At 54.7% G+C, this 25,000-nt stretch overlaps 6 protein-coding genes across 6 annotated transcripts in view; 2 read left to right on the forward strand and 4 right to left on the reverse strand.

Annotated features, from left to right (window-relative positions):
- Positions 1-3,104, forward strand: part of MONBRDRAFT_9018 (uncharacterized protein) — a gene marked incomplete at both ends in the record, with an annotated part of 5,068 nt that extends 1,964 nt beyond the window's left edge. Inside the window, 4 exons of the mRNA XM_001746556.1 lie at positions 122-332; positions 501-615; positions 713-1,697; positions 2,682-3,104. Of these exons, the coding sequence (XP_001746608.1) occupies positions 122-332; positions 501-615; positions 713-1,697; positions 2,682-3,104 (1,734 nt within the window). The remainder of the gene's footprint in view (positions 1-121; positions 333-500; positions 616-712; positions 1,698-2,681) is intronic.
- Positions 3,105-3,322: 218 nt separating this feature from the next.
- Positions 3,323-8,038, reverse strand: MONBRDRAFT_32809 (uncharacterized protein). Its single transcript, XM_001746676.1, has 19 exons — positions 7,795-8,038; positions 7,453-7,542; positions 7,296-7,369; positions 7,125-7,176; positions 6,862-7,010; positions 6,714-6,777; positions 6,297-6,587; positions 5,765-6,204; positions 5,557-5,640; positions 5,114-5,380; positions 4,909-4,980; positions 4,695-4,831; positions 4,441-4,547; positions 4,282-4,343; positions 4,134-4,205; positions 3,925-4,035; positions 3,747-3,830; positions 3,570-3,612; positions 3,323-3,469 (listed from the first exon to the last, which is right to left on the reverse strand). Exons 1-19 carry the CDS (start codon positions 7,886-7,888, stop codon positions 3,390-3,392), a joined length of 2,373 nt encoding a protein of 790 aa, XP_001746728.1. The 5' UTR covers positions 7,889-8,038; the 3' UTR covers positions 3,323-3,389.
- A 368-nt stretch (positions 8,039-8,406) lies between these two features.
- On the reverse strand, positions 8,407-11,066 carry MONBRDRAFT_37452 (uncharacterized protein). Its single transcript, XM_001746677.1, has 7 exons — positions 10,667-11,066; positions 10,449-10,565; positions 10,175-10,341; positions 9,910-10,062; positions 9,383-9,784; positions 8,788-9,267; positions 8,407-8,716 (listed from the first exon to the last, which is right to left on the reverse strand). The coding sequence occupies exons 1-7, from the start codon at positions 10,824-10,826 to the stop codon at positions 8,627-8,629; spliced, it is 1,569 nt and encodes a 522-aa protein (XP_001746729.1). The 5' UTR covers positions 10,827-11,066; the 3' UTR covers positions 8,407-8,626.
- Positions 11,067-11,379: 313 nt separating this feature from the next.
- Positions 11,380-18,526, reverse strand: MONBRDRAFT_9021 (uncharacterized protein; the record flags this gene model as incomplete). Its single annotated transcript, XM_001746678.1, has 3 exons — positions 11,380-13,557; positions 13,905-17,773; positions 17,959-18,526. 3 exons carry the CDS (start codon positions 18,524-18,526, stop codon positions 11,380-11,382), a joined length of 6,615 nt encoding a protein of 2,204 aa, XP_001746730.1.
- Positions 18,527-20,178: 1,652 nt separating this feature from the next.
- On the forward strand, positions 20,179-23,683 carry MONBRDRAFT_37453 (uncharacterized protein; the record flags this gene model as incomplete). Its single annotated transcript, XM_001746557.1, has 6 exons — positions 20,179-20,325; positions 20,605-20,732; positions 20,956-21,046; positions 21,251-22,927; positions 23,122-23,193; positions 23,283-23,683. The coding sequence occupies 6 exons, from the start codon at positions 20,179-20,181 to the stop codon at positions 23,541-23,543; spliced, it is 2,376 nt and encodes a 791-aa protein (XP_001746609.1). The 3' UTR covers positions 23,544-23,683.
- A 137-nt stretch (positions 23,684-23,820) lies between these two features.
- The window catches only part of MONBRDRAFT_9023 (uncharacterized protein), a gene marked incomplete at both ends in the record, with an annotated part of 1,472 nt that continues 292 nt past the window's right edge, over positions 23,821-25,000 (reverse strand). The window contains 2 exons of the mRNA XM_001746679.1: positions 23,821-24,276; positions 24,401-25,000. The exon at positions 24,401-25,000 is cut by the window's right edge and continues 2 nt beyond it. Of these exons, the coding sequence (XP_001746731.1) occupies positions 23,821-24,276; positions 24,401-25,000 (1,056 nt within the window). The remainder of the gene's footprint in view (positions 24,277-24,400) is intronic.

The raw sequence follows: 25,000 nt of genomic DNA on the forward strand, positions 1-25,000 counted from the left end.
GTCCGTGCATTAACACGACTCATTATTGCCACAATAGCATTCATGGTCTGGGAAGATTCAGCCAAACGCGTCGCACATCCCTGACCTCTACTACTTGTCAGAGGTTTTGTGTGCTCAACAGTCCGGCCCGATTGTACGCTTTGATGTCGACGACTTTTTGCCCCAGCGCATAGCTGGTACGGATACCAATTTTTTCCGCGAGATCTACACTTCCGTAGTGCAGCTTGACCGCTTTCCTCCAATCATACGCGGTGTCAACGTTTCCGTGGCTGTAAACAGCAATCTGCGTATCACTGCTCACTGGCTCGTGGACGATGATGTGACGAACCAATGTGCGTATCGTTGCGTGTAGCTGGGTCGCTGGTGTTTCTGGTTCTGGTGTTTCTGGGGTCACCCATTCCTTCATCTCGTAGTGGTACATATAAACCCACGCGCGTGCTCTCATTTTCCCCCTCGCATATGGCTTGCTTTTTTTTTTTTTTTTTTTATGTCCATGATAGCCCTCGATTGCAACATGGAATTCCAGCTGCGTGACAACCCTTCCGTCATGTTGAACCTCACCGAAAGCTTAGAGCCGGGAGAGCTAGTCACGCGATCGAGTTATTTCAATGCATCGTGAGTCGAACCATTGTTGATTTTTCTTCCTTGCCGCTTCCTGGACCTTGCCTTAGTCATTTTTCTTTTTTGACATCAAAATGCCATGGTATTGCAGCGTCCTACCAGGAGGCGAATATGATTTGCGTCAAATCGAGTGCATTGATGAGGCGGGCCACCGGGCTCAGATCTCAGGATTGGCCGATTCAACCACTCGCTTGAATATTTCTACCACCATCTTCCTGGACGCCAAGGCCCCGGAAATTTACGGCGCATGGTTCGAGTCCGCTGCCGTCACGATTGAAAGCGGAACGGTAACCAACATCCTGTTGACAGTCAACGTGACTGACCTGTCGCCTGTTTCATGCCTGGCTGAGCTGCGAAACCCTCATGACGTCGACTCTTTGGTACAGCTGACTGACGAGCCTACCCTAAGCCGACCCATCACGAGGACCCTTGCAATCAAGATCAGCACAGGCCGGGGATATTATCACCTTCGGCAAATTATCTGCACTGATGCTTTTGGCCTGATCTCAGATGTACCAGTTTCTGCGAGTCTGATGCAGCTCACGCTCGGGTTCGCAAACCCATATCCCCTTGCCAACTGGACGGGCTTGGGTCAGTTGGTCAATTCATCATCTGCGAATGTGACAGCTGAGTTTGGTGCCACAAGTCTCGACCCATCGCTGTTAAACTGCACTATTCTGCTAGAGGACGACTTGGCTCAAATTCACGCCCTTGAAGCCCCTGTGCTTGGCTCCACTCTCCACTTTTCTCTCCACTTTCCTCGATGGTCGTCGCGCCAAAATTTCACTTTCAAGGAGGCGCGGTGCCGTGACAGCTTCAACTACACGATGGTGGCGACACCAGAGAATAGCTTTGGCCTTGCAGGCCTCGGCCAAGTTGCCGTGCAGCAGGTCGATGTCGGGGATGTTCTGGCGCCTGAAGTTCTTCAAGTGCGCCTGCATCCTACAGAGCTTCGAGTTGCCGCAACCTCTGCTGGAATCATCCCGGCAGTGTATAGCGTTGATATCGCGGTGGATTTGGCTGATCTCAGTGGAGTTGAAAATTGCTCCGTTGGTTGGCAGCTTGCGCCCTCAGAGGTATGCTCTTGCAAGGCGTCGTTTGTTCAAAGCGGCGAAGCACTTGTGCCCTTCGAAGTGCATGTCTTCTCATCAACCTAATCGCGACTTGACTGTTGTTCTGCTGCAACACGCTGCTTGGCGCTTCATCTGATAGGATGTGCCCGGTATGACTCTAACTTCCACCTTAAGTGCCATTAATGCCGACGCAACGCAGTGGGGCGGAAGCGTGTTATTGAGCACGAATTCGGGATTGCTGTTGGATAAATCCATACTTAGCTTCGAATACATCAGCTGCCGCGATCGAGTCGGCAACGACGAGCTCTTGACCTCTCTTCGCCTTATTGAGCTGGGTTTGGGCAGCATGGGGGACTTTCAGGTGCCAGCTCAAGTCTATATTGCTACCACGTCCGATGCAACTACGTCCGCTGGGCTGGATGGGACTCCACAACCCACAGGCCCTGCAGCTTCTCAAGGCTCAAGCGCGGGACCCAACCTGGCGCTCATTGCTGGAGCTGCATGCGGGGGTCTTGTTCTTTGTTTACTGGTCCTCATACTCGTTCGGCGTTCGCGCACCCGCCCTTCCACCAAACTTCAACCGGTTTGTTTGTACTTGGTCACGGGTACATATGTATCTGCAAGACTTTGTGCCGCCTCTCAACTGCGATTACTTGCCTGGTCCTCAATGCGTGTATTAGTTGCGTGGATCGGAAACGACCGATGTCATCCGCAGTGGCAATCTTGAGCTACAAGCCCTTCAGTATGTGACCTTGGCTTTGCAAACCAGGCGGAACTGACCTCACTGGGCTCAAACGGATCATGTTCGTGGACACTCATGGTCTGTGTGTGCCTTGACACGCATGCAATGCAACTTGCAGTCAGTACAATCGAGTTTTTGAAGACGCGGAGGGCTATGCAGCTGTGGGCACTGCTGTCGACGGAGCAGGCTACGCTTTACCAGCATCGGGACAGCAGGACGTCTATTACGCTTCCACTTCGCACCAGCATGGCATGGCCCGTCGGGAGCAAACGGCAATGGACATGGCTCACGCCGGCCATAGTCATGGTGATGATGAATTGAACAGCGGTCCTCCTGGTGCAACGCACTACTACAGCCATGTGAGTAGCCCCAGTGCTGTCTATCAGCTCCCGGGCAGACAAAAAGGCCGATTGCCCAACTCGACGTACAGCCACGTCGAACCTGCCTCCTCTCCGGACAGGCCAGCTGGTTATGGCCGTCTTGATGGATCCCACACCACGTATGCAACCACAGCAATAAATGGGTCCGTGGTAGCGCCTGATTCAGGCCTGGCGAATGATCGCGGCTATTTTGTGCTGGATGATCCTCCCCCACCCACCCTGCCCCCTTCTCGCCCACGTCGTCGTGTCCATCTTGAGCCTTCCGACACCTCGGAAAACTCTGTGTAAAAGGAAACAGCCTTGTCGCTAATAGCTGATCACACTACCCTTATTGAATACTGTCAATTGAGTGCTGTACATGTATTTATGATTGTTGACCAGTCTTGAATTGCCCTTCTTGGTGCTGCTGGTGCTGTCCCGAGTCCGTTGCGTCTCCTGCTTGTGTTGTCTATGTTTCTGAAGAGTATTCTTTATCACATGCAGCATGGCAGCATGGATTGCTTTGCCCCGCTCACATCGTATGAATTTTGGACATGTGCCAGCTGCCCGCCGTTCCAGATTGATGTGCGACGTTTACACAACGCTAATATGTGAGTGCGCGTCAATCTGGCGCACACGCCGCCGAGTGGATAAATGCAAATCTCTGACTTTATCTATGCAAGCGGGCAGAACGAATGAGCAAAACAGCTTGATGCACGCTCCAGCGTCTTCACAGTCAGGTGAGCAGTGGCGTGAGAGGGTGGAACTACACACAGGGTTTACTGGGAAGAGTGGCTTGAAGCAGGGTGACTAAGGTCTAAAAACATTGTCATAGCCATGCATCAAAATTATGGCATCATGGCAAGGTGAGCCGTACCATTCGTATCAGCATTAGAGCCATATAGAGGTGCCACAACTCGATGTGCAGGCAGGCAGAGGCGGTGTACATACATCATCGGGAGTGTGCGAATCAAGGGCACCATCAAATGCAAACACCCCCCGCTCTTTGCCAATGTGAAGACAGCCTCCCAAAGACTGTGTGGTGAACAATTGCCCAATCGACACGTCAAGTGAGCCAGTCAAACTTGCCAGGATCGAACAAAGCAAAGCAAACCTCTCACAATCGTACCTCGACCATCGTAGTGACGCCTGATCGGCGAAGCTCAGCCATGGTAATACAGGGGCGCCCTTGCTCATCTCGTGAGTCGCTGTCCAGCAGCACTTGCATCACTTGCCGAAGCTGCCAGTGCGGGCCCCATGCCGCATGGAATCAGAGACGGTTGCCAGAGACACGGCTGCACATGGCGCATTGCATGATGAAACAGGCAGGCGAGATACCTCGCTGTCAATCCAACTCGCTGCCAATGACGCCAGCTCCTTATTGATGCCCGTCTGTTCCTCAATGTTGAGCTAATTTGATCAAAATGTAATCTGCAATGAGGCCCCATCAATCAGTCTGATACGAGGCCAGCTGAGGCACACACACCGGATCTACAACATCGTCCACGAATAAGGATTTGTGCTGCTTGCGCATCCGGTTCTTGCGCACTGTGCACCAGTCATGAGGTTAGCATTGCTTGCGGTGTAGCATGCCAACACGGACATCACCAAAAGGTTTTGGGAAAGTAGGCGAGATCAATCACACCTGTCACGTTTGGAGAGGAGGTTTGCTCTTCGGCTAGGACCGGAGCTGACCCCGCAGAGTCCTCGCCATCCTCGTCCACAGAATCCAGAAGAAGAGTCACAGCTTGTCTATACTCGTGTAGCAGTCATTTGCACCCACATGAACCGTAGATTGGCCGATGAATTCGCTCGCATGCACCAATGTGTTTGGTTGCGTTTGCGTATCGTTCAGAGTGATGGCCAAGAAAGGGTCAGGCCAGGCGGGGAGAAACGGACCGGGGCTTGACGTTGGCAGCATCGACTGCTTGTGAACGTCGCCGGTAAACGCTAATGACCTGCGAACGATTGCGCAGGCTATCGCGCTGATCGGTGACGGCTCGGCGGCGTCCGACAAACCCCTCGCTGCCCACATTCTATCAGACATTTGTGCATTAGAAGGCACAACTCGACGCTAGCTCAAACCACCGATCCTTTGGGCTGCGTGGCATACCTGGTCAAGCTGTGAGGCAACTGCTGTGGCACGGGCCGAGCGAGATCGCTGGAACTTCGACCGGTCATCCGACTACACCACGAGAGCAAGTGCAAGATGTTAAACCCTTTTGTATGGCTTAGTCAACAGAGGTACAGACAAGTGCGACAGTAAAGGTGGGGGGATCGCCAACGTGCAGGCACAGGGTTGTTGCCAAACTTGGTACCTTTGCAGGTTGCTCACGGCGCAAACGGATTCGGCTACTCTCTACGGTTCCAGCCTCTGAGTCATGTCGTTCCAGCGTGTGGTGCAGGTCTGCTGCAATTGGGCCGGGGACAACCGACGCTGCCGCAGCGACATGGGGGACATTGGAGGCCGATTTAGTGACGTCTGTTGCTTCACCGCTCCCAGCGTCGGCTGTAACCGATTGCTTGAGCAGCAAATCGATTTTGCGCTGCAACTTGGCACGCTTGGCGCGATACAGGTTGACCACCTGCCCGGTGCCGTCAAGAAAGAATGAACCAACCAGGAAGAAAACACCCCAAGTGAGAAACATGAAAATATCTCCTCAGTGCCCGTCCAAATTACCTTGCTTCCCAATGCTTTCCTACGCCCCCCAAGTCTTTGTCGGCCCTTCTTTTCATTCGCGAGGCATTGCTCATTGCGCACCTGCTCCTGATGCAATTTTTCCTCGGCCTCCAAAACTCGGAGAAAGTTTTCCAGTTCGGGAACGGCAAACTTGCTCCAGTCCACCTGCAGCGGTGCACAGCGGATCGAGGATGTGACACATAAACCAGGAGAGCAACAGCTTGTGACCTTGAGCTGATTTGTTCCCGCGACTTTGAAATCCTTGCCCCCGCGAAATAGGTAAGCATACATTGAGCTCGGGCCTCTTGCGAAATTGCTCCTCCAGTAACTCATGTGGCGTCTTCCGATGCCTTCCTGCAACGTTCATGCTTGCCGTACCCACTGCATCTGCACTGATGCCGTTGCTACCGTTTCCTTCGACCTTGTCTTGGCTACGAGCGGCTGTGCCGTTTGCAGGAGACCCTTCAACGGAAGGTGCCTCTGGCAAAGCCTCCCCCCAGACCAAGCTGCAGTACTTGGAAAGCGTGTCTTGCGTCACTGATGAAAGCGACTCGCGCATGTTGAAAGTGGCCGAGCGGTGACGCATGCTATGCGATCGACGGCGGGCTTGAGTTTGAGGCCTCAGCAAGAGCTTGAGATCATCTGCCGACAGCGTGTGGGCGCCGCTATTGTGCACAACCGGCGCTGGCGCGTTGCCATCTGCGGTTGTGACATCAATGTCCGGCACCACTGCAAGCGCAGGAGCGAGCGTGTGGCAAGGTACATTTCAGAATCTGTTTTGACCAACGGCAATTGCAATGAGCAACGGCGTGTGCACTAACCTTCGGCACTCATGCTAGGGGAAGACAATGCGGGCGATTGCTTGCCACCGGTGCTCTGCCCGCTGCCATCCGCCGTGCCCTGAGGTTGGATGACAGACATGCGCAGCATGCGCGTATCGACTGAACCAAAAGATGCAACCAACTTGTGAGATTGCGTGAGAGCGAGGAGCAAACGAAGGCGGGACAGCTTGACGCAAGTGGCAAACTGAAAAAAGAGGGCAGTTGACGAACAATTTGTCGCATCATCATCGCGCGGGGGCGCGCCCACGACAATAAAGTATGGCTCGAGATCTGGATGACCATGCAGTCATGCATACACGTCAGCAAGTTGAGTTGAGCTCCCCCTTGCCTTGTATGGCAACGAGGGCACACACACACACACACACACACACACACACACACACACACATGACAGACCTTCAGAAAAAGCCTCGCGAAGTAGGCCTCGTTGTACTGCTGTTTCCACGATGCCCTCGATGCTCTATTATGACGGGCATGTTTTGCATGTATTGAGGCACGAGTCAGGCGATATGGCATGGCTAACTAGAGGGATAGGGATACCAACCTCAAACCCATGGGCAATGTCGTCCTGTAGCAGCTCGCGCATGGAGATCACAGGTCGACCTTGAGCGTCTTCGTGACCGCGACCCTTGATGGCAGAAAGAAGGCGACGAAGGTTGCGGTTTAACCAGCGCACAGCACGCGAGCGAGTTTCTACGCATAAAAGTAGCATGACAAGTTAGCCTAAAGAGACGCTTTTGGGCTGACAAACTTTTGCGACTCAACATGGGGTGGGTACATTGTGGCGCGGTACGCCTTGACACAGACCAGCGTCAATGTTGCTTTCCGCCTCGGCCTCGCGTAGCTCGCGAACGTAGGCCTGTTTGACACGAGAGTTTGGGTGAAAATGAAGAGACGGGATATCACGGTGGATGAGGTTCAATCAGCACCTGACTTCTTCGGCGCTGAAAGACTGGACTGTCATTGATACGAACTGACCTCCTCCAACAACGCTTCTTGGCGCAGCTGACCCAGCGCTTGTAGGAGATCATCAACGGCATCTCGATCTTCGTCTGCTCAGAAAGGGGTGCAAGTGCACAAGAAGCTCAGCACGACTGTTTTTCAATCGGACTTGGGCTTTCGACTGGACACTTACTAAAGTCTGATTCAACCTGTGTCTCGAGACGATCCAGCTTGGAAAGCAATTGTTGGCGCATGCCATCGCTTTGGGCGTCGCGATACCATGCTGGGCACAAAATCAAAAGGCAGAGTGAAAATACAATGGCGTTGTGCTGAGCAGAACCGAACAAGTGATGGCAAGCGGCGGACGCAGCCCCAGCCCGAGCCATTTGGGTCCTCCCTGGTACGCTCCGACCCAACGCGCTGCTTGAGTGTGAGCAAGCTGGCTCAAAGGCCTGCCATGAACAACACTGCCTGTGCGCTGTACAAAAGTGCACCTGCAGGCCTAAAGGACGGGAGGCGCGACGGGCAGATTCACCTGGTGTATGCTGCGGTTCAAAGGACTCGGCGAGCAGGGCCTCGATCTCGTCCAGCTCACGCAAGATGGGATCCAACCGCGACGTCATGGTCATGAGTACCACTCAACCGAAAGACAGGCCAAAGCCTCAACTTGATCAAGCCGTGCGTCACAGAGGCTGCTCCGCCTCCACAGGTACCAAAAGCACGCGTCCTGCCTCAGCACTACGACCTGGGCCCTCTACCCACGACCCTCCAGCGCCGACAACACACAGAAAGAAAAGAGACAAGTGTGTGTGTGTGTGTGTGTGTGTGTGTGTGTGTGTGTGTGTGTGTGTGTGTGTGTGTGTGTGTGTGTGTGTGTGTGTGTGTGTGTGTGTGTGTGTGTGTGTTTGCCAACAAACAATTTTCCAACAACACAACAAAAAAAAAAAAAAAAATTGAGTTTGCAAGGCCTCATCGCCAGAGTGTGTTTATCTTGATGGAGTTTACAACCAGGTTTCATGGGGCTGGACTGGCGAACAAACGCCTGTGTGGGAGGTGCGATGATGTATGGGGAATGAGCAAAGAGACTTGGCATGTGAGATCAAAGGCGAGCGTTGTGCTCGTGCCGGGGAGCGTGTGGGAACGGGAAGAGCTGACATAATATGAATTTGGGTTGAGGCAAATCAAGGCAAGCATAAAGCTGTACTGCTGTCCCAGACAACAGCAAGCAAGCAAGCACAGCCACAAGCACCGTGCATGCCTAAGACCCGCGCTGCAGCTAGATGATCGTTTCATCAGGCTCTCGGTGACCGCAGCGCCTACCCAGCTCAGCATGGGAGTGGCTTAGACTCAGGGCAATGATCAGTGTCTTAAATGTCATTGAGCACGCGCTCGATATCAGTCAGGTGGTACTTGTGGAAGCGCATAATCTCAGCCACGCGAGCGCGATGGCGCTTATCCTACAAATTCACCAACACACGTTCATGAGGCCAGGTGCAGCAACCAAGAAGCTCCGCCACAGCGCTCGTACCATGTTGGTTTGAATGCCCTCGAGAAGCTTGGTGCGCGCCTCGGTAACAGCAGCCAGAATGGCATCTTCTGTGCTATCCACCTCGCCGATGTGATTATCGTGTGCCGTAGTCATGGCCGAGCCAAGCGCAAGCTTGTCACGCAACACCTCTTGCGCTTGAGGTGACAGCTGCAAAGCATTGAGTTCCATCTCGCCCTTGATAATGGCATCAATGTGCCCGTTGGCCACATCCCCGACTTGCGTCTCAATCTCTTCAATCAGCTGGCGCACCTCTGTAAAGGTAGATTGCGCTTGCTCTGTCACCTTGCTGCACATTTCGACGTAGGCGCGCTCAAAGTTGCCCAACATGTCCTCAATCTGTCCAACCAAATCGATTTCTGCATCCATAAGCTGGTGCTTGAGCGCCCCGAGATCATCCCGTAGCACCTCGGCACGCTCCATGTCCACCGCCGATCCACTCGCCGCCAGAGCGCTGATAATCTGCGACGCAACAATGGTGAGGCTGCAGCGGTCAAACTGCTGACCGGAATATGCCCCTGCTCAGCACCTGGTGCAAAGCTGTGTACACGACTTTGCTTCCAACCAAACACCTTACCTCGGCTTTTCGTTCAATAAACTCCTCCAGACGTCGGGCATCTCGGTCATTGATGGCCTCGATGCCATCCTGCAAGGCCTCACGAAACTCGGCCTCTTCATCATTACGGCGCTCGCTCTCAGAGACAGCAAACTCCACCAGAGTGTCAATCGCAGTGACAAGACGCGCCTCGAGAGTTTCAAACAGCTCATCCATGCCCTCCACCTCTCGTAACGAGGCAAAGTCCTTGTCGACCATGCGTGAAAAGAAGGCTGAACCCGAGAGGCCGGGCACGCAAGCTTTTGCCAAGCGTGCCCGCTGCGCTGCAGCCTCTTCCTCGCGCTCTTCAGCCAGAATTTGATCCGCATCAGCCTTTTCAACCACCTCGAGCTGATCCTGGTACTTTATCCGCGCGGATTGGCGCTAAAAGCACAGGTTTCGCCATGCACGCGCGTGGGTCAACACAAGGATGAGTGGTTCTACCTGTGACATGGCCTACCAAATTGAATGCGAAGGCAGGCAAGAAGGGGTTGATAGCTCCGGCTCACCGTCTCCGCGGCCACACGCCGATAATCCAAGAAGACAAGCTGGGGCAACATCGCAATGCAATATGACTCGTAGCGTGGGTCATCACACAGCGGATTCTCTGCAAGGTTCAAGCATGATAGTTTGCGAAACCGGCGGAGGTACAGCACGGGCGCCTACAGAGTTGGATGCAGGTGCATCAGTCATAAGATAAGCGCATCCGTCGTCGCCACCCATGTCGAGCCCCATTTGGACACCTCCTGAGGCGCGCTCTCACGAAGAACTGACATCATCCAGCGAAGCCAGGTTATTTTGGCCCACGGAGAGGACTTCAAGGTGTTTGAGTTGATCCAAGCCCTCAAGGCGCTGAATTTTATTTGAGTGAAGGCTGAGGTCCTTCAGCTTGGTGAGTTTATCAAGGCCCTCGATGCGCTCAATCTGATTGTACGACAAATCTGGTTGCGGAAGTATGCGTAGGCCAGGAAAGAGGGTCAGACGGACAGGTCATGGTCCCTCGAGTGGCATCCCAACATCAAAAGGCAGCTGAGACGACCAAACCTACCGAGCCATTCGAGGTGAACGAGAGAGTCAAGATTCTCGATGGTCTCGATCAAGTTGTTGTCCAACTGAAGCTTGCGCAGGTTGGTAAAGGCCCAGAGGTTATCAATCTTCAAGATTTCTACATGATGCATCAGTCAGCACCTGTCAGGCGGGGAAACCAGGTCCAGGACCTGAATGGAAGCACAAAATAAGGACAGGATGGGTTGCCGATAGCCTTACTTGAAAGGTCCAGGCGTAGCATGACAATGTCCTTCTCGCTGGCATCGACATCTTGGCCATAAGCTTTCTGCGCCTCTGGGGCCTGTTCGGTGACGGCTTTATGGAGCAGCTCATCGTTGATCACAGCGATTTTCTCGCCAAACCCAAAGACGTGCGCCATCGTGCCGGGTCACGATGCAATGGTGCTGGCCCGGTCCGATGCGGAACGACCGCGTTGAATGCCCGTGGTCTCCTGATCGCGGAATCAGCAAGGGAGAATTGCGTACGGTCTGACCTGCCAAAGGCACGCTCTAGCTAAACAGGACAAAGAGGTGCCACCACAAAATCCTCAAGCCCGTGTGATCTCGTGTCTTTTTGCTCCGCCTTGCCCGCTGTCGCCTCGCTGAACCGTGCTGGCCACTTTGTCGGCCAGAAAAAAAAAAAGCGTTGTCAGGTCTTGTCAAGTTTATCAATTCGATCATATTTGTCATTGAGATTTGTCAGCGAAATCGTTCGTTTGAGTGAGTTACGTAATCGGTTCAGAACTCGAGATAAATTATGAGAGAGGTACGCGGCAATGCCGGAAATGCTCTTCCGTCCGTCGTACAGTCTTGAACAAGTAAGCGACGAGGAAACAAGCAAGTTACGAGGAATGGCTCTGAATACAAGGGCAAGATTACAAGGGCAAGATTCCAAAGGCGCTTCGCATGGCAAAGGCACTTCAAGTGATCTCCCTAGACATCAGCTTCATGGGCATCACTCGGAGGCTGTCTCGCCTCCGCAGCCACGATTGGCCGTAGCATAGGGTGAGATTCATGCTGAATCGGAGTGGTAGACAAGGAATCCAACCAATCTGCGCGGGGTGAAGCACGTGATGAAGGTGCTCGAGCTGCAGCCGAAGGTGGTGGGCGGGGACTGAGCAGGAGGTTGGCCCTCTCCAGGCGTCGCTGCTCGCGACGTGCCATCAGCTGGCTTTGGGCACGTAGCAGCTGCTGTCGTCGCTCTGCGGCTGTCATTGATGGGGAACGACGAGGCGTGCCGGGTAGCAGGGTTGGGGAGACCGCCTCTTCCAAGGACTGATCGCTAATGCGCCTCTGATGCTCGAATGGCGGTGGGTCCGCACTCGTCACGCGCCACGTGTGAGGAAGGGTAGTGGGCACAAACGGTACTGCTTGCTCCTGCGCTGCAAATGCCCGACGAACGGGTGGTGCTTGCAGAGCAGAAGGATCCATCGGCGGGGGCGGATCCATTGGTGGGGGGACGCTGGGCGGCACGAGACGCCCGACGGTAGACCAGGATTCCGATTTTTCCCCTCCATTGGTGGAGGAGATTGGCAGCGGTGCCACGCGAGTGCGTCGGCGTTGTTGCAACGGAACTACAGCGTCGTGGGGTGCAAGTGCAGTGCGCAGCTCGCTGTCAACGTCGGACACGGAAAGCGAGACGCGACGGGCGGGTACGTCGGCATATCCCAGTGCACTGTGCCCTCGTGAAAAGGACGGGTGTTCTGAGTCCTGTGCTGGCATGACCAGCACCCTCGAAGGCGTTGTACATGATGAAGCCACACTCGCGGGAGCTGGCCATGCTGCCTCCACGTCCTCATAGCCCCGAGATGCCCCAAAGAAAACTTCATCGTAGTTGCTATAGCCAGGGGAATATGGATGCAAGGTTGAGCGCGCCCAGCGCGATGACGGACTCTCTGGAAGCGAAGCAAAGCGAGGTGGTCGAGCCGTGCCCTGTGGTGACCCGGGCCCATTGTTTGGCAGGGTGCGAATAGACATTGGCGATACGGTGTCAAAAAACGTTGCTTCCGACGCCAGCCGAGCCTGCTTGCCCTGAATTTCCTGAACCGCATATCGTTGGTGGTGATAATGGCGCCAACGGACCACAGCCCAAAACAGCAGAATTGCACCCATCAACACCAGCAGCACAACCAGCAGCACCAGCCACAAAGGCATGGCATCTGTGTCCTCAGAGGGACTGCGAACATCACCCACGATGCCCGTTCGTGACGTTGGTACGGGCGTGGTTGACACCGTGTTGCTGCCCCCGCGCTCAAGGTACTCGAGTCGCGATAGAAGCTGTGCAAGTGGGAGGCCGTTGAAGAGGACGTCGAGATTACGGCCCACAAGCGCTTCCCGGATCACATCCACAGGCACCAAAAAGTTCAAAAAGGGCGAATTCTGCTTCCGCAGCTGGAGCATGAGTGCCGAGTGGCTACTATTGATGGATAAGACATTAATCAGCACAAAGTCTAGTTCTGGTGCGTCGCGGCGTCGGCTCTGCTGCCCGTCTACGTGAGCGCGAACGATGGCTGTCAACGTGATGGCAAATTGAAATTGTTCGTCCTGTGATAGCGACGCCTGATCAAAAAGAGCGACGACGGTGCCTTCATCATTGCCAGGAGGTACCCAGCCCACCACATTCTCCGCCGTCGTTATCAAAAGGTCCTCCGTTGTGGTCAAGGGGGATTCTTCCGCTGTAGTCGAGAAAGATTCTTCCGTCGTTGTGACGGGAGACGACGAGCTGCTAGTCGATGGTGCGACAGCGCTCGCTGTGGTGCCAGATGTACTTGCACTGACGTGGGACGTAGTCGATGCCGTGGTAGAGGACGTCGGCGCAGTTGGGCGCAAGAAAATTTCCCCAAGAATGGGCATAAAACCGGACGATGTAGGTCGCACAAAAGTGAGAGTAACAACAACTCGCTCACCACGACACGCCCAAGGTCTGAAAATTGTTGCCTTTTCCGTGCCTCCCCTGGTCGCCACATCGACTCCGGTGAGCGTGACATTCACGCTGGCAGATGCACATGCGATGGTAGCTCTGAACTTAAAGCTTGCAACAGCGTCGTCTGTGCGACGAAAGAAACGCAGGCCAAAAAGCTGCGTCGACCAATTGCCGTCAGTCTCTTGAGCCTGTATGGGCAGGCGCCCAAGGTCTTGCCACATGCTCAGGTTGCTCAGTACGTAAAGCCCTTGATGAGTACCAAGAGCACCCACTTCGGGCCCATAAGCTGCAACAAAAGCTGAACCCTCCAAGTGCCACTCGGGTACGTCGAACGAGATGCTGTCGTTCCCCCAAGCGAAATCGCCATTGCGGATCCTAAGCTCCTCGTACGACATGTCAGCAGAAGTCGTACTTGTGCTGCTGCTCGCACGAGTGCTCGTACTAGTAGTGCTCAAACTGGAGCTTGTACTGGTACTCGAACTTGAGCTTGAGCTTGTACTAGTGCTTGAACTTGTGCTCGAACCAGTGCTCGTACTGGTACTCGAACTTGAGCTGAACCCTCCAAGTGCCACTCGGGTACGTCGAACGAGATGCTGTCGTTCCCCCAAGCGAAATCGCCATTGCGGATCCTAAGCTCCTCGTACGACATGTCAGCAGAAGTCGTACTTGTGCTGCTGCTCGCACGAGTGCTCGTACTAGTAGTGCTCAAACTGGAGCTTGTACTGGTACTCGAACTTGAGCTTGAGCTTGTACTAGTGCTTGAACTTGTGCTCGAACCAGTGCTCGTACTGGTACTCGAACTTGAGCTTGGGCTTGTACTAGTGCTTGAACGTGTGCTCGAACTAGTGCTCGTACTGGTACTCGAACTTGAGCTTGAGCTTGTACTAGTGCTTGAACTTGTGCTCGAACTAGTGCTCGTACTGGTACTCGAACTTGAGCTTGAGCTTGTACTAGTGCTTGAGCTTGTATTAGTGCTTGAGCTTGTACTAGTGCTTGAACTTGTACTAGTGCTTGAACTTGTACTAGTGCTTGAACTTGTGCTCGAACCAGTGCTCGTACTGGTACTCGAACTTGAGCTTGGGCTTGTACTAGTGCTTGAACGTGTGCTCGAACTAGTGCTCGTACTGGTACTCGAACTTGAGCTTGAGCTTGTACTAGTGCTTGAACTTGTGCTCGAACTAGTGCTCGTACTGGTACTCGAACTTGAGCTTGAGCTTGTACTAGTGCTTGAGCTTGTATTAGTGCTTGAACTTGTACTAGTGCTTGAACTTGTACTAGTGCTTGAACTTGTGCTCGAACTAATGCTCGTACTGGTACTCGTACTGATACTCGTACTGATACTCAAACTTGAGCTTGAGCTTGTATTAGTACTCGAACTTGTGCTCGTTCTTGTACTTGAGCTTGAGCTTGAGCTTGAGCTAGAGTCCGTTGATGAGCTTGGGCTTGTATTAGTGCTCGTACTTGTGCTCGTTCTTGTACTTGAGCTCGTACTAGTGCTCGAACTTGAGCTTGAGCTGGTGCTGCTGCTCGTACTGCTGTCCGTGCTTGTGCTAGTGCGTGAATCGATCGTGCTTCCTAAAGTTGAGGACGTCGAGGTCGAGGTCGAGGTCGAGGTCGAGGTTGAGGTCGGAGTCGAGGTCGAGGTCGGAGTCGGAGTCGAGGTCGAGGTCGAGGTCGAGGTCGGAGCGGTGGAACGACCTGAGGTCGTCAATTCGTCTGACCCGGAACCACTGTCTTCTTCGTGTGTTGTAACCAAGCCTTCAGTTGTGTAGGCACTCGGAGTGGTTGATGCGGGTTGAAGGCCTGTGCTTGTTGTGCCCAGGCCGGGGGTTGAGAACTGACTTGGTCCTGAGGTCTGAACACCTGTACTTGTGACGGTCGGATCTTTGTTGCTTAAACTTGACATGCTAGTAAAAGTTGACGTGGGATCCGTTGCAGAAGTTGAAGTCGACGAAAATTGTGTCGTCGAAGTGGACGTTGAAGTTTTGTGTGTAAATGAACTTGAGATAGACGTCGAGGTAGACGTCGAGGTAGACGTCGAGGTAGACGTCGAGGTAGACGTCGAGGTAAATGTCGAGGTAGACGTCGAGGTGACACTAAAGGTAGACGTCGAGGTAGACGTCGAGGTAGACGTCGAGGTAGACGTCGAGGTAGACGTCGAGGTAGACGTCGAGGTAGACGTCGAGGTGACACTAAAGGTAGACGTCGAGGTAGATGTCGAGGTGACACTCGAGGTAGACGACGAGGTAGACGTCGAGGTAGACGTCGAGGTAGACGTCGAGGTAGACGTCGAGGTGACACTAAAGGTAGACGTCGAGGACAAAGGTGAGCTGGAGGTGGAAGTTGACGTCCAGCTGGATGTTGCAGTTGAAGTCAGAGTGCTCGTAGACTTTGTAGCTTGGAGCAGACTGGAGCTGGGCTCTTGGGTGAAAGTAGATGTCGACGTTGAGGTCAGAGTTGAGGGCAAGCTGCTTGGGGTCATCGTGGAAGGTGAGAAAGGGGTGGTGGCCCACGAGGTTGTCGTCTGAGGTGGGCTAGACGAAGCTGTGCTCAACTGAACATCACCACTACCACTATTTGAAGTGTCATCCTCTCGATCTGTCGTGGAAACTGCTGGCGTGCCAGTTGTATTCGTCGCAGGTTGTGTTGTATTGAATGTATTTGTGGCCGTAGAAACACCCGTCGAGGGAACTGACGTGCTCAGCCCGACATCACCAGAACTCTCCTCCTGGGTGGTTGTACTCAAGACAGACCAGCCAGACTCATCCACAAGGTCTTCAGATGTGCTTGTTGACGCGGGTGTGCTTGTCATGAGATCGGGGCGAACTGAGGTGCTGGCAGACGCGTTGACAGTCGAGAGTACCCCGTCGGTCGTGCTTTTGTCATTTACACGAGTGCTCGAGTCTGAGAGACTGCTCGATATGCTGGAGCTCAAGCTCGTGCTCGAGCTGCTACTCGTGCTGGTGCTGGTGCTCGTGCTCGTGCTCGTGCTGGTGCTGGTCCTCGTGCTGGTGCTGGTGCTGGTCCTCGTGCTGGCGCTGGCGCTGGTGCTGGTCCTCGTGCTGGTGCTGGTGCTGGTGCTGGTGCTGGTGCTGGTGCTGGTGCTGGTGCTGGTGCTGGTGCTGGTCCTGGTGCTGGTGCTGGTGCTGGTGCTGGTGCTGGTGCTGGTGCTGGTGCTTGTGCTGGTGCTGGTGCTGGTGCTGGTGCTGGTGCTGGTGCTGGTGCTGGTGCTGGTGCTGGTGCTCGTGCTGGTGCTGGTGCTGGTGCTCGTGCTCGTGCTCGTGCTAGTGCTGGTTTCCATGGCCGTACTTGAATGAACACTGCTGGAGGTGGTGAGTCCAAAGCTCGCAGTTGATGCTGTCGAAGATGAGTTTGATATCAAAGGCGTCAGTGTGGCCATGCGGGAGGAGGATGTAAATGTGGGGGTGGCTGTGGTTGAAGCAGCGTGAACAGCTGTAGTCACGAGCGCGTCGCCGCTGCCTGAAGTATCATCATCTTGAAATGACGTTGTGACGGGCTGCGCATTGGTAGTTGTGAAGGCAAGTGTAGAGCCAGAGGCAGCATCATCGTCGTCATCATCACTTGATCTGAGAGTGGTCACTTCTGCTTCAGCGCTGCTACTGCTTGTGCTCGTACTCGTGCTGGTGCTGGTGAAGCTGGTCGTTGCCACGCCAGAACTAGACGTGGGAACAGTACTTTCCTCTTCACGAGTAGTCGTACTAATGCTCGTGCTTGGGTCCGTGCTACTGATAATGGCACTGCTGCTGCTGCTCGTGCTGATACTAGCACTGGTACTGGTACTGGTACTCGTACTCGTACTGGTACTCGTACTCGTACTCGTACTCGTACTGGTATTGCTGCTTGTTGGAGGATTCCAGCGAATGTAGTCGACAACGATGCTGGCCGAAGTATCAGCTGAAGGCACTGCTGCAAGAGTCAAGGTGACGAGTGTGGGTGGCTGAGCGAGCATTGACGCAACATCAAGAGCAATGCTGTATTCAGAAAAATTGCCAGGCCTGAGGGCTTGAAGCTCAAGCATGGCCCCGATGGCTGCGCCATTTGCAGGAGTGAGTGTCACGTTGAGCTGCGGTAGCCATTGACTGCCCAGCTCACGACCAACACGCACGACCAAGCTCAGCGGGAATAATGTTCCAGCCTCTGGAATTGTGGCTTCAGGTGGACTGAGGAAGAGCTTCACCGTCTGCGTGAGAGCAGCAGCCGTATTGGAAAATAAAAAGGCCCCATGTGTGTTCTGGACCTGTCCCAAATTGAAGCGACTTGGGCTCAAGGGGGCCACGCCGGCAATGCCTGCAACCGTTTCCCAGCCATTGACGGCTGTGGTGAAGCGGCTTGGTGCGCCAACGTCGAATTCATTGTTGAAAATAGATATGTTGACCACAGGGGCTGATGACGGTGAGGTTGTAACAGAGAGACTTGTGGTGGGACTTGGAGTGCTTGGCGTGGTGCTGGTATCTGATACTGTACTTGACATGTCTAATAGAATCCCGATACAAGTCGAAAGAGAGCATGGAAGTGAGCAAAGGAACGTTGGCCAGCGACCGTCCATCAATCAACAAAAGAAAGCTCACCAGTGCTGGAAGACGCTGTCGCGCATGGGCCATAATAAAATAGAGTCGTTCCGGAGCACTCGAGCGCGCAGAGTGAGTTGTAAGTGTGGCCGTCTCGACCGCAAACGGTCACAGGCGGCGCATCCTCACAGGCACAGATGGCGTCCATCGTGGTCATGGGATCATCGGTGGTGGTAAGCACTTCGGGCCCGTCGGACACTGTTTCGAGGGCTACATCATCCAGTAGCACCAGGCTGCCACCCAGCACAGGATGCGGCTCAGAATGGCACTGGATGGTAATCAGATCAACGCGAGACAGGACAAAACTGAGGTCGACGCGTAGAACATCACCGTTGGCTAGCACGAAGGATTCGTCAAGGATGGTTACATCGGGTGCGCCATTGGCGGTGACGAGAATGCGAGCAAGAGAAGCCGAGCCCGAGCCACCTGTGATCTTGGCAGGCTGCGTGCTGGCATCACGGGGACGGCCAAGCGAGAGCTGGAGACGAAAGGAATCAGGTAGCAAGAGCACCGACTGGGCTATGGTGGTCCCAAGAGGAAGAGCCAGGACCCTGTTGCCGTAGAACATGTAGGGATTTAGGGCAAAAGCAGTCAACGCAACGGTGGTATTGAAAGGAAGCAGTGCTGTATAGGGGCTGGCGTCGGCTGCCAACTGCGCAGGGGCTGGTCTTGGACATCAAAGCCGGGGTTGTCCAATAGGCTGCTGGCGTGAGCTGCGCAAATCAATATGCTAAGCAGCACTACTAGCGGGCCCCAGAAATAGGGGCACGGCGCTTGTGGGCCCATGCGGCTTGTGTACATGTTTGGCATGATTCAAGGGCGCGTGCACGCTGCTTGTACGGGGGAAGAAGCCGTATGCAAGGAGAGCAGACCCGACATGCGAGACAACAAACAACGTGTGCTCAGGTGGCGGATCGGCGGAGCATGGTGAAGGAGGCAGCCCAAGGCTCTTCGTACGCCAAGCGCAAACGTGGGCGTGGTCTCAGCTGCTGCGAGACCGCACGATGCGAAGAGGGAAGGAGGATGGGGCACTGATACTGGCGGCCGGCAGGAGACACGGCTTGCGATGTGAGCCAGAGAATCGTGGTCGACGTGAAATGAACCTGGCAGCGCATGCATCGAGGGCGTTTAGCGCCTTGCTCTAGTCGCATTGTTGATGCTTGGTTGGCCACAACGAGCCACGGCCTGTGCGGACAGCCCGCCGATCATCATGCGTACATGCACGCATTGTTCATGCGATATCGTCACTGCATTCGATATGCGTATCGTTAATACCGTTATAGTGTGACTCTATACACGCTTCCGCTTCCGCTTCATTCTCACGCACACACACACACACACACACACACACACACACACACACACACACACACACACACACACACACACACACACACACACACACACACACACACACACACACACAGAGTGCGAAACGGCAGCGCCTTGGCCCCTGCTTCTCCAACTGGCCTGTGGAGCGCACGTCCGGTGCCAGTGTGGTGGTACTGATCCATGCACGATGGATGATACGACTGTTTTGCTTCCGAGCCCTCTCGCCGCACGGTATGCTGCTGCCTACCGTCCCCATGATCGGGTTGATCTGCCCAGCCCTCGATACGCTCATGATGTGGACGCGTGCAGGGAGTCGAGTGAAGATGTGCATGTCGTTGCCTTTATCGGGACCTCAAGCGATGGCTACGTCTGCCGTCCAGCATTGATCAATGCCATCATTGCCAAAGATGTCTTTGCGGTAGGCACACCCGATCCTCGCCGATCCTGACTGACGTGCGTGTGTGCACCAGCTACGCTCACAGCGGACTGCAACCTCGCCCTCATCACTCGGGACCTGGCCGCTAGCCCGAGACCACAGCACCAGTGCCCGAGCACCCAGCCTTGGAATTGAATCAGGAAATTGGTGCACTGGTTCGTCTCGTTGATGAACGGCCTGATTGCTCCTCAGTCACCCGCCATGTTGCGCCAGGCGTTTTACTGACCAGGTGTAACCCCTCAGATTCAAGCCCATTACGACAAACCGCGGCAGCTCGTCTATCTGTCGTTGACGCAACCACAGGAAGCCTGCATGCTTTACGCCCAGCGTGAAAAATACATGCAGGCTGAAGCATCTGTGCGTTATAGCCACTTCCCCGTCGGAAAAAAAACCCCCCTTGTGCCCTCTGACCGCAAGTGTTTGCGTCGACCGCGCAGGATTATCATGAGGCAATGGCCCAGATGCAACAACAACAGCTTCGAGCACTCTTGCACATCTTTGTCGTGGCCCACTCTGTCGTCTTGCTACACCCCTCTGCTGAGTTTGACACGGGCCTAATAGCTACCTTTCGACTCTTGGAGAAAGCCCGCGCCCAACTCGTAAGCCTGACCCCGCCCCACCTTGCCTTGCCGCGCAAACAAGATTTGGTGCACGATTCGCCCTGACCGTGTGCAAAAATTAGCGTCTCATCCATCTGCCTCACACCTCTCTCTTTCTTCTTACTGGTCGCAATGTTGGTGTGACCCTGTGTCGATCTTGCTAATGCCGTACGCTGGCTCTCTTGCCCCCTTCTACCCCCCCTCCCCCCAACCCTATCTGCGGTCCAGGCACGGGAATGGCCTGGCCTCCAGCGCCCCATCCTACGCATGCTCTTCCAGCTTCAACTGGATGGCAAAGCACAGCGTACTGCCAAGGTGGCTAGTGATCGCTTGCAGGCCAGCCTGCAAGCCCGGCTCAAGCGCGTACTGGCGCGTGCTAATCTCGAAACCCTTCCAAACGAAGAAAGGTGCGCAATACTACCACTACAGCCAACGCCGCACCCCTTGTCAGACAGCAGAGTGCCTCGTTGTCCTCTTTCTCTCTCTCTCTCTCTCTCTCTCTCTCTCTCTCTCTCTCTCTCTCTCTCTCTCTCTCTCTCTCCCGCTCGCTCACTCCTGTCTCCCGCGCCTCTTTTTATTTGCTTTTGGTTTTTTGTTTTTCTTGTTTTTTTGTTTTTGTTTTTTGCCCAGTCGACAGCGAGGTCGGGAGGACGCCCGTTTGTTTGATTTGCCCCCCGGAGATTTTGTCTTTGTGCATGCTCGGGATCAGCGCCCCGCACAGGTACGCAGTCGTGCTTGCTCCTTGAAAGCGTAGGCTCGTTGATAATCCTGTCGGCTCCGTCCCCGAAGCTTTGTGGGATCGGATTGATTTGTGGTTGTTTCATTCGTTGTGTCATTGTGGTCTGCTTTCTTGACTGACGCCATGCCGCATTGATGATGTTGGTTATCACATGACCTGCCTAATGCGCCCTTGCTGTTGCCACAGGGTGCGGGCGGTCGACTTGAGGAAGTTACCTTTGACCCCGTCACTCGTCTTCTGGACACGTATGGACTCAAGCCACAAGCTATATTTGCTGGCCTCGGCTCACTCGTGCTTCAATCCAAAGTTCTTCAAGCCGACGAAGCACGGACAAATACAGCAACCCCCAGCCAGAAGCAGAATAGTAACAGCCGCGAATCGGCGCTTGGCGCCCTGCGCGATGCCCTGGCTTCAGACAAGCAGCATTTGGCAGAGACCAGTGGCGCCTTCTTGGTGCGAGATGACACGGACAATTCAGTCCGCCACCACACCTCGGCTCAAACTTTTTTTCGATGGGCTTCGGATCTCCATGCTGATCTAGTCTTGCCTTCAGGACGCCGTCAAGCCTATCGCGCCATTCATCCGGCCACCTTGCGCGCTTCGGGACATGAGGAGGGACCTGATGACGGGGAATCAGTTCGTGAGGACATTTTGCGCGTCTTGGACGCGTTGGACCTGAGCGATGATGAGGAGAGCGGTAGTGCAACTCACATGGGCAGTGAACGTGTGGCCGAGCCCTTGGCTGAGGTCAAGGCAATTTTGTGCGCTCCCACCACTGCGCTTGAAACCTGGTCACAACACCACTGCCAGCACGCCGGTGCTTTTGCAGCGGAGACCTACCGTCGGGATTTGCCCGCGGCCTACAACGCCAGCACACACTACGAACACCTGATGCACGCCTTGGTGACCTTTGCCAACACGGCTCGCGGTTCCATGTACAGCTCAGGGGTCAAATCGATGCAAGAAGCCTTGCAGTCTTACTGGACCGATGGTCGCCAGCTGTGTGAACTCCGTAGCGTCACGGGACGCCATTGTCGGCACCGGCTGCATGTCACGCCGGAACAGATGCAGGCGAGAGCTCCGTCAGCTCCCAGCGCAGCCCAGTCCCTGCCCATCAAGCCCCACGACAGCGGTGCCTCCTGGCGATGCACGTGTGTGTGTGGGCGCTCCCAACTGGCCGTTCCTGACGTTTTTAGCGTCAAGGCAATTGGTGACTACTTTGTCGAGCTGACTTGCTGTGCACAGGCGGTGACGTTAGCGCGACCCGTGGCCCAGTCCGCCACGCCACTCGAAGACGATGATGCTGTTGAAGCTCTGAGTGCAAGTGACGGTGCTGCAGATGACGGGGTGGCCCCCACGGGTACCCATTCCGCCGATTTACCCGCGAACACAACCGGCGCACCCGCCCCCACTCGAGGGCGAGGTCGAAGTCATGTCCGCAAGTCGACTTCCAGCAATCCGCTGAGCAAGCTGATGGCAGAGCAAGAGATGTCAGCCACCGCTGATGGCGCTGGCACGACCGGTGCTGAGTGCCGGATATCATTATTCCCAGGACGACGCCCCGATTGCTGCTGCATGGTGTACCAGCTTGGTGATGCCGAAGCGTACCAGCCAACCACAGGTCTAACTGGCCGTCCGGGGCTCATAAACTCTGCAGCTTATCTATTACCCTGGGAAGTGCCTCTGAATGACCGGATGGCCGCACTCTTCCCTGGTCGCGGGGTCTCAGTCTGGTCCAAGAGCAAGCTGCAGCGGAAAGCACGAGTCTGGGTGGGATACGAGTACGAAACAGCCGAAGGGGTGCGATTCTTTGCCGCCGGACCAAATCGTGCCGTCAAGATGTCCGCCTCGGGCCACCTCAAGGTAAGCTGCTTTTTGTCAACTGCAAGCGCGGGTCTTGCTCAAAAGGTGGTTTATATCCTGTTTTCCCTTTTCTTCTTCTCCTTCCTCTTCTCTCTCTCTTCTTCTTCTTCTCCTTCTCCTCCTTTTTCTTCGTCTGCTGCTACCCCTTTCTCGCTCGGGTCGTTCATCTCCGACGCCTGTCATCTTTGGGACAGGGAATGGCCAACAAGGCCATTGGCTCAGCATTGCCCATCGTCATGCCCGCACCCATCAAGGGCAGCCCTCAGGTTGGTGCCTGCTGCGTGACGCGACACTCTGATTCGAATACCCATGTCAACATACAGCCTCTGCCAACTCTCATGCACGGCACCCACAGGCACAATTGGTTCGCTTGCACGTGGTGGTTCCCAACGCGCCTGTAGCAGTTGTGGTTCAGCCGATTGTGCAGCTGAAAGAAAAGCCACCAATCTTGTACAAGGCCGAGTGTGGCGTGCGTCTGGAGCCCGATAGCTACGTCGTGTACCAGCTCCCCCGAATATTCTGTCATGAGGGCAAGCCTGTGCTGCTTCCCACACACGAAGAGGCACGCAAGCAGTGGATGCTTCGTCCAAATGCCATTTTTGTGGAGTCTGCATAATGACTTGATGTTCTTGGCGTTGTTGGTCGGGAATTGTCCTTCCTGCACTCGCTCAGACTCGGCGCCGAGCGCCGTGTGGTCTCAGAGTAGTGAATAGACAAGTGGTTTGAATTACGTCCCCAGTTGAGCATACATCCTCCAATGTTTTTCTGGAGGCCTGGCTTTGAATCAGGAGCAGTGTTGCTACAAAAGGGCTAAGGTGAAGAGCTGAAGAATAAATTCAATGCCGACACGTCATCATACATTTGTGGTTGGACAAGAGATGGAAATTTCAGGCCTACTTGGCTGTGGCAGACTTGTCCCGGGCACGAATCAGAACATCAGAATCTCGCGGGACCCAAACCAAACCGTCATCCTCGAGGAGGCGAACCTGGTACGGCGCAAAGCGACCAGTCTCCCAGAGAGGCTCGCGGTACCACAAGGCCGTGATGACACCAGCAGCCCAAGGTCCGACCTTGGCCATGACCGGATCGCCAACTTTGAAGCGCAACTTTTGCTTGGGCGGTGAACCGGGCTCTGGAAATTTACCGTTGAACACACAGGCCTGAAAGCCAGCGGTCAGCTCAGCACGATCAAGATTGCGACCAATAAAGCACAACTTGTTGACACGCTTCTCGCCGGGCTGCCAGGGTGTCAGGTTGAGGCCCAGTTGACCAGAGCCGCCCATGTTGAGGAGCATGTGAACGCCCTGGAAGACAAACTTTTCATCCGTGCCCATCATGGCGAGAATTCCCTGTGTCAAAGTCAGTGCGAAAGACGGGGTGGTGAGTCAGAGAACCTTTCAGCCCACCATGACTCTGAAGGAGGACTGAAGTGCGCGGCACTGCAGGCACGGCACTGCAGGCGAGGCTGCAAACCTTGGAGCGAAAGATGTCGGCACCCTTGGTGCGTAAAATTTCGGACAGCCAGTCATTGAGGCGGTTGGGAATGCATTCTCCCTCAATGACAATGCCCACGGAGGACACGCTCTTGTCATGAAGATGGTCGGCGTCCGTGTCGAGAAATTCGGCGTCCATTTGCAGTGTTTTCTCCAGATCAAAGGCGCGAATATTGAGCACGGCATCGAGGGGAATGCGACTTTGCTCAGACTCCAGCATGCGGGCCGTGGCATTGATGCCAGCAAGGCGCTTGCGCAATTCTTTGATCTCTGCGGCTGAGACAAGATCAGTCTTGTTGAGGACGAGAACGTCGGCAAAAGCCACTTGCTCGATGGCCTCATTCTCGACACCTTCGGGCTTGATCTCCTCGAGGTGAGACGAGATGTGTTGGCAATCCACAAAGGTCACGATCGAGTCGAGCACATAGAGTTGGCTAATCTTTTCGTCCACGAAAAAGGTTTGAGCAACCGGTGCTGGATCTGCCAAGCCGGTTGTCTCAATCACAACGTAGTCGAACATGTGGCGGCGCTCCGTGGCAAGCCGCGTCAGGGCCTGAATGAGGTCGTCTCGTACCGTGCA

Source organism: Monosiga brevicollis, genomic scaffold (genome assembly GCF_000002865.3).
Source record: "Monosiga brevicollis MX1 MONBRscaffold_13 genomic scaffold, whole genome shotgun sequence".
In the NCBI taxonomy this organism is placed as follows: Eukaryota; class Choanoflagellata; order Craspedida; family Salpingoecidae; genus Monosiga; species Monosiga brevicollis.

Excerpts from the sequence above, each read along its gene's own strand:
- MONBRDRAFT_37452 (XM_001746677.1), bottom strand. The coding sequence starts at position 10,826 with ATGGCGCACGTCTTTGGGTTTGGCGAGAAAATCGCTGTGATCAACGAT. Across the intron at positions 10,063-10,174 it reads ACCTGGCTTCGCTGGATGAT|GCGCCCGTGCTGTACCTCCG; the intron begins GTCAGTTCTTCG and ends CCAACTCTGTAG. Across the intron at positions 9,785-9,909 it reads GGCGTGTGGCCGCGGAGACG|CGCCAATCCGCGCGGATAAA; the intron begins GTGAGCCGGAGC and ends CTGTGCTTTTAG.
- MONBRDRAFT_32809 (XM_001746676.1), bottom strand. The coding sequence starts at position 7,888 with ATGACCATGACGTCGCGGTTGGATCCCATCTTGCGTGAGCTGGACGAG. Across the intron at positions 5,641-5,764 it reads GCAAGAGGCCCGAGCTCAAT|GTGGACTGGAGCAAGTTTGC; the intron begins GTATGCTTACCT and ends GCACCGCTGCAG. Across the intron at positions 4,344-4,440 it reads CTCCTCTCCAAACGTGACAG|TGCGCAAGAACCGGATGCGC; the intron begins GTGTGATTGATC and ends ACTGGTGCACAG.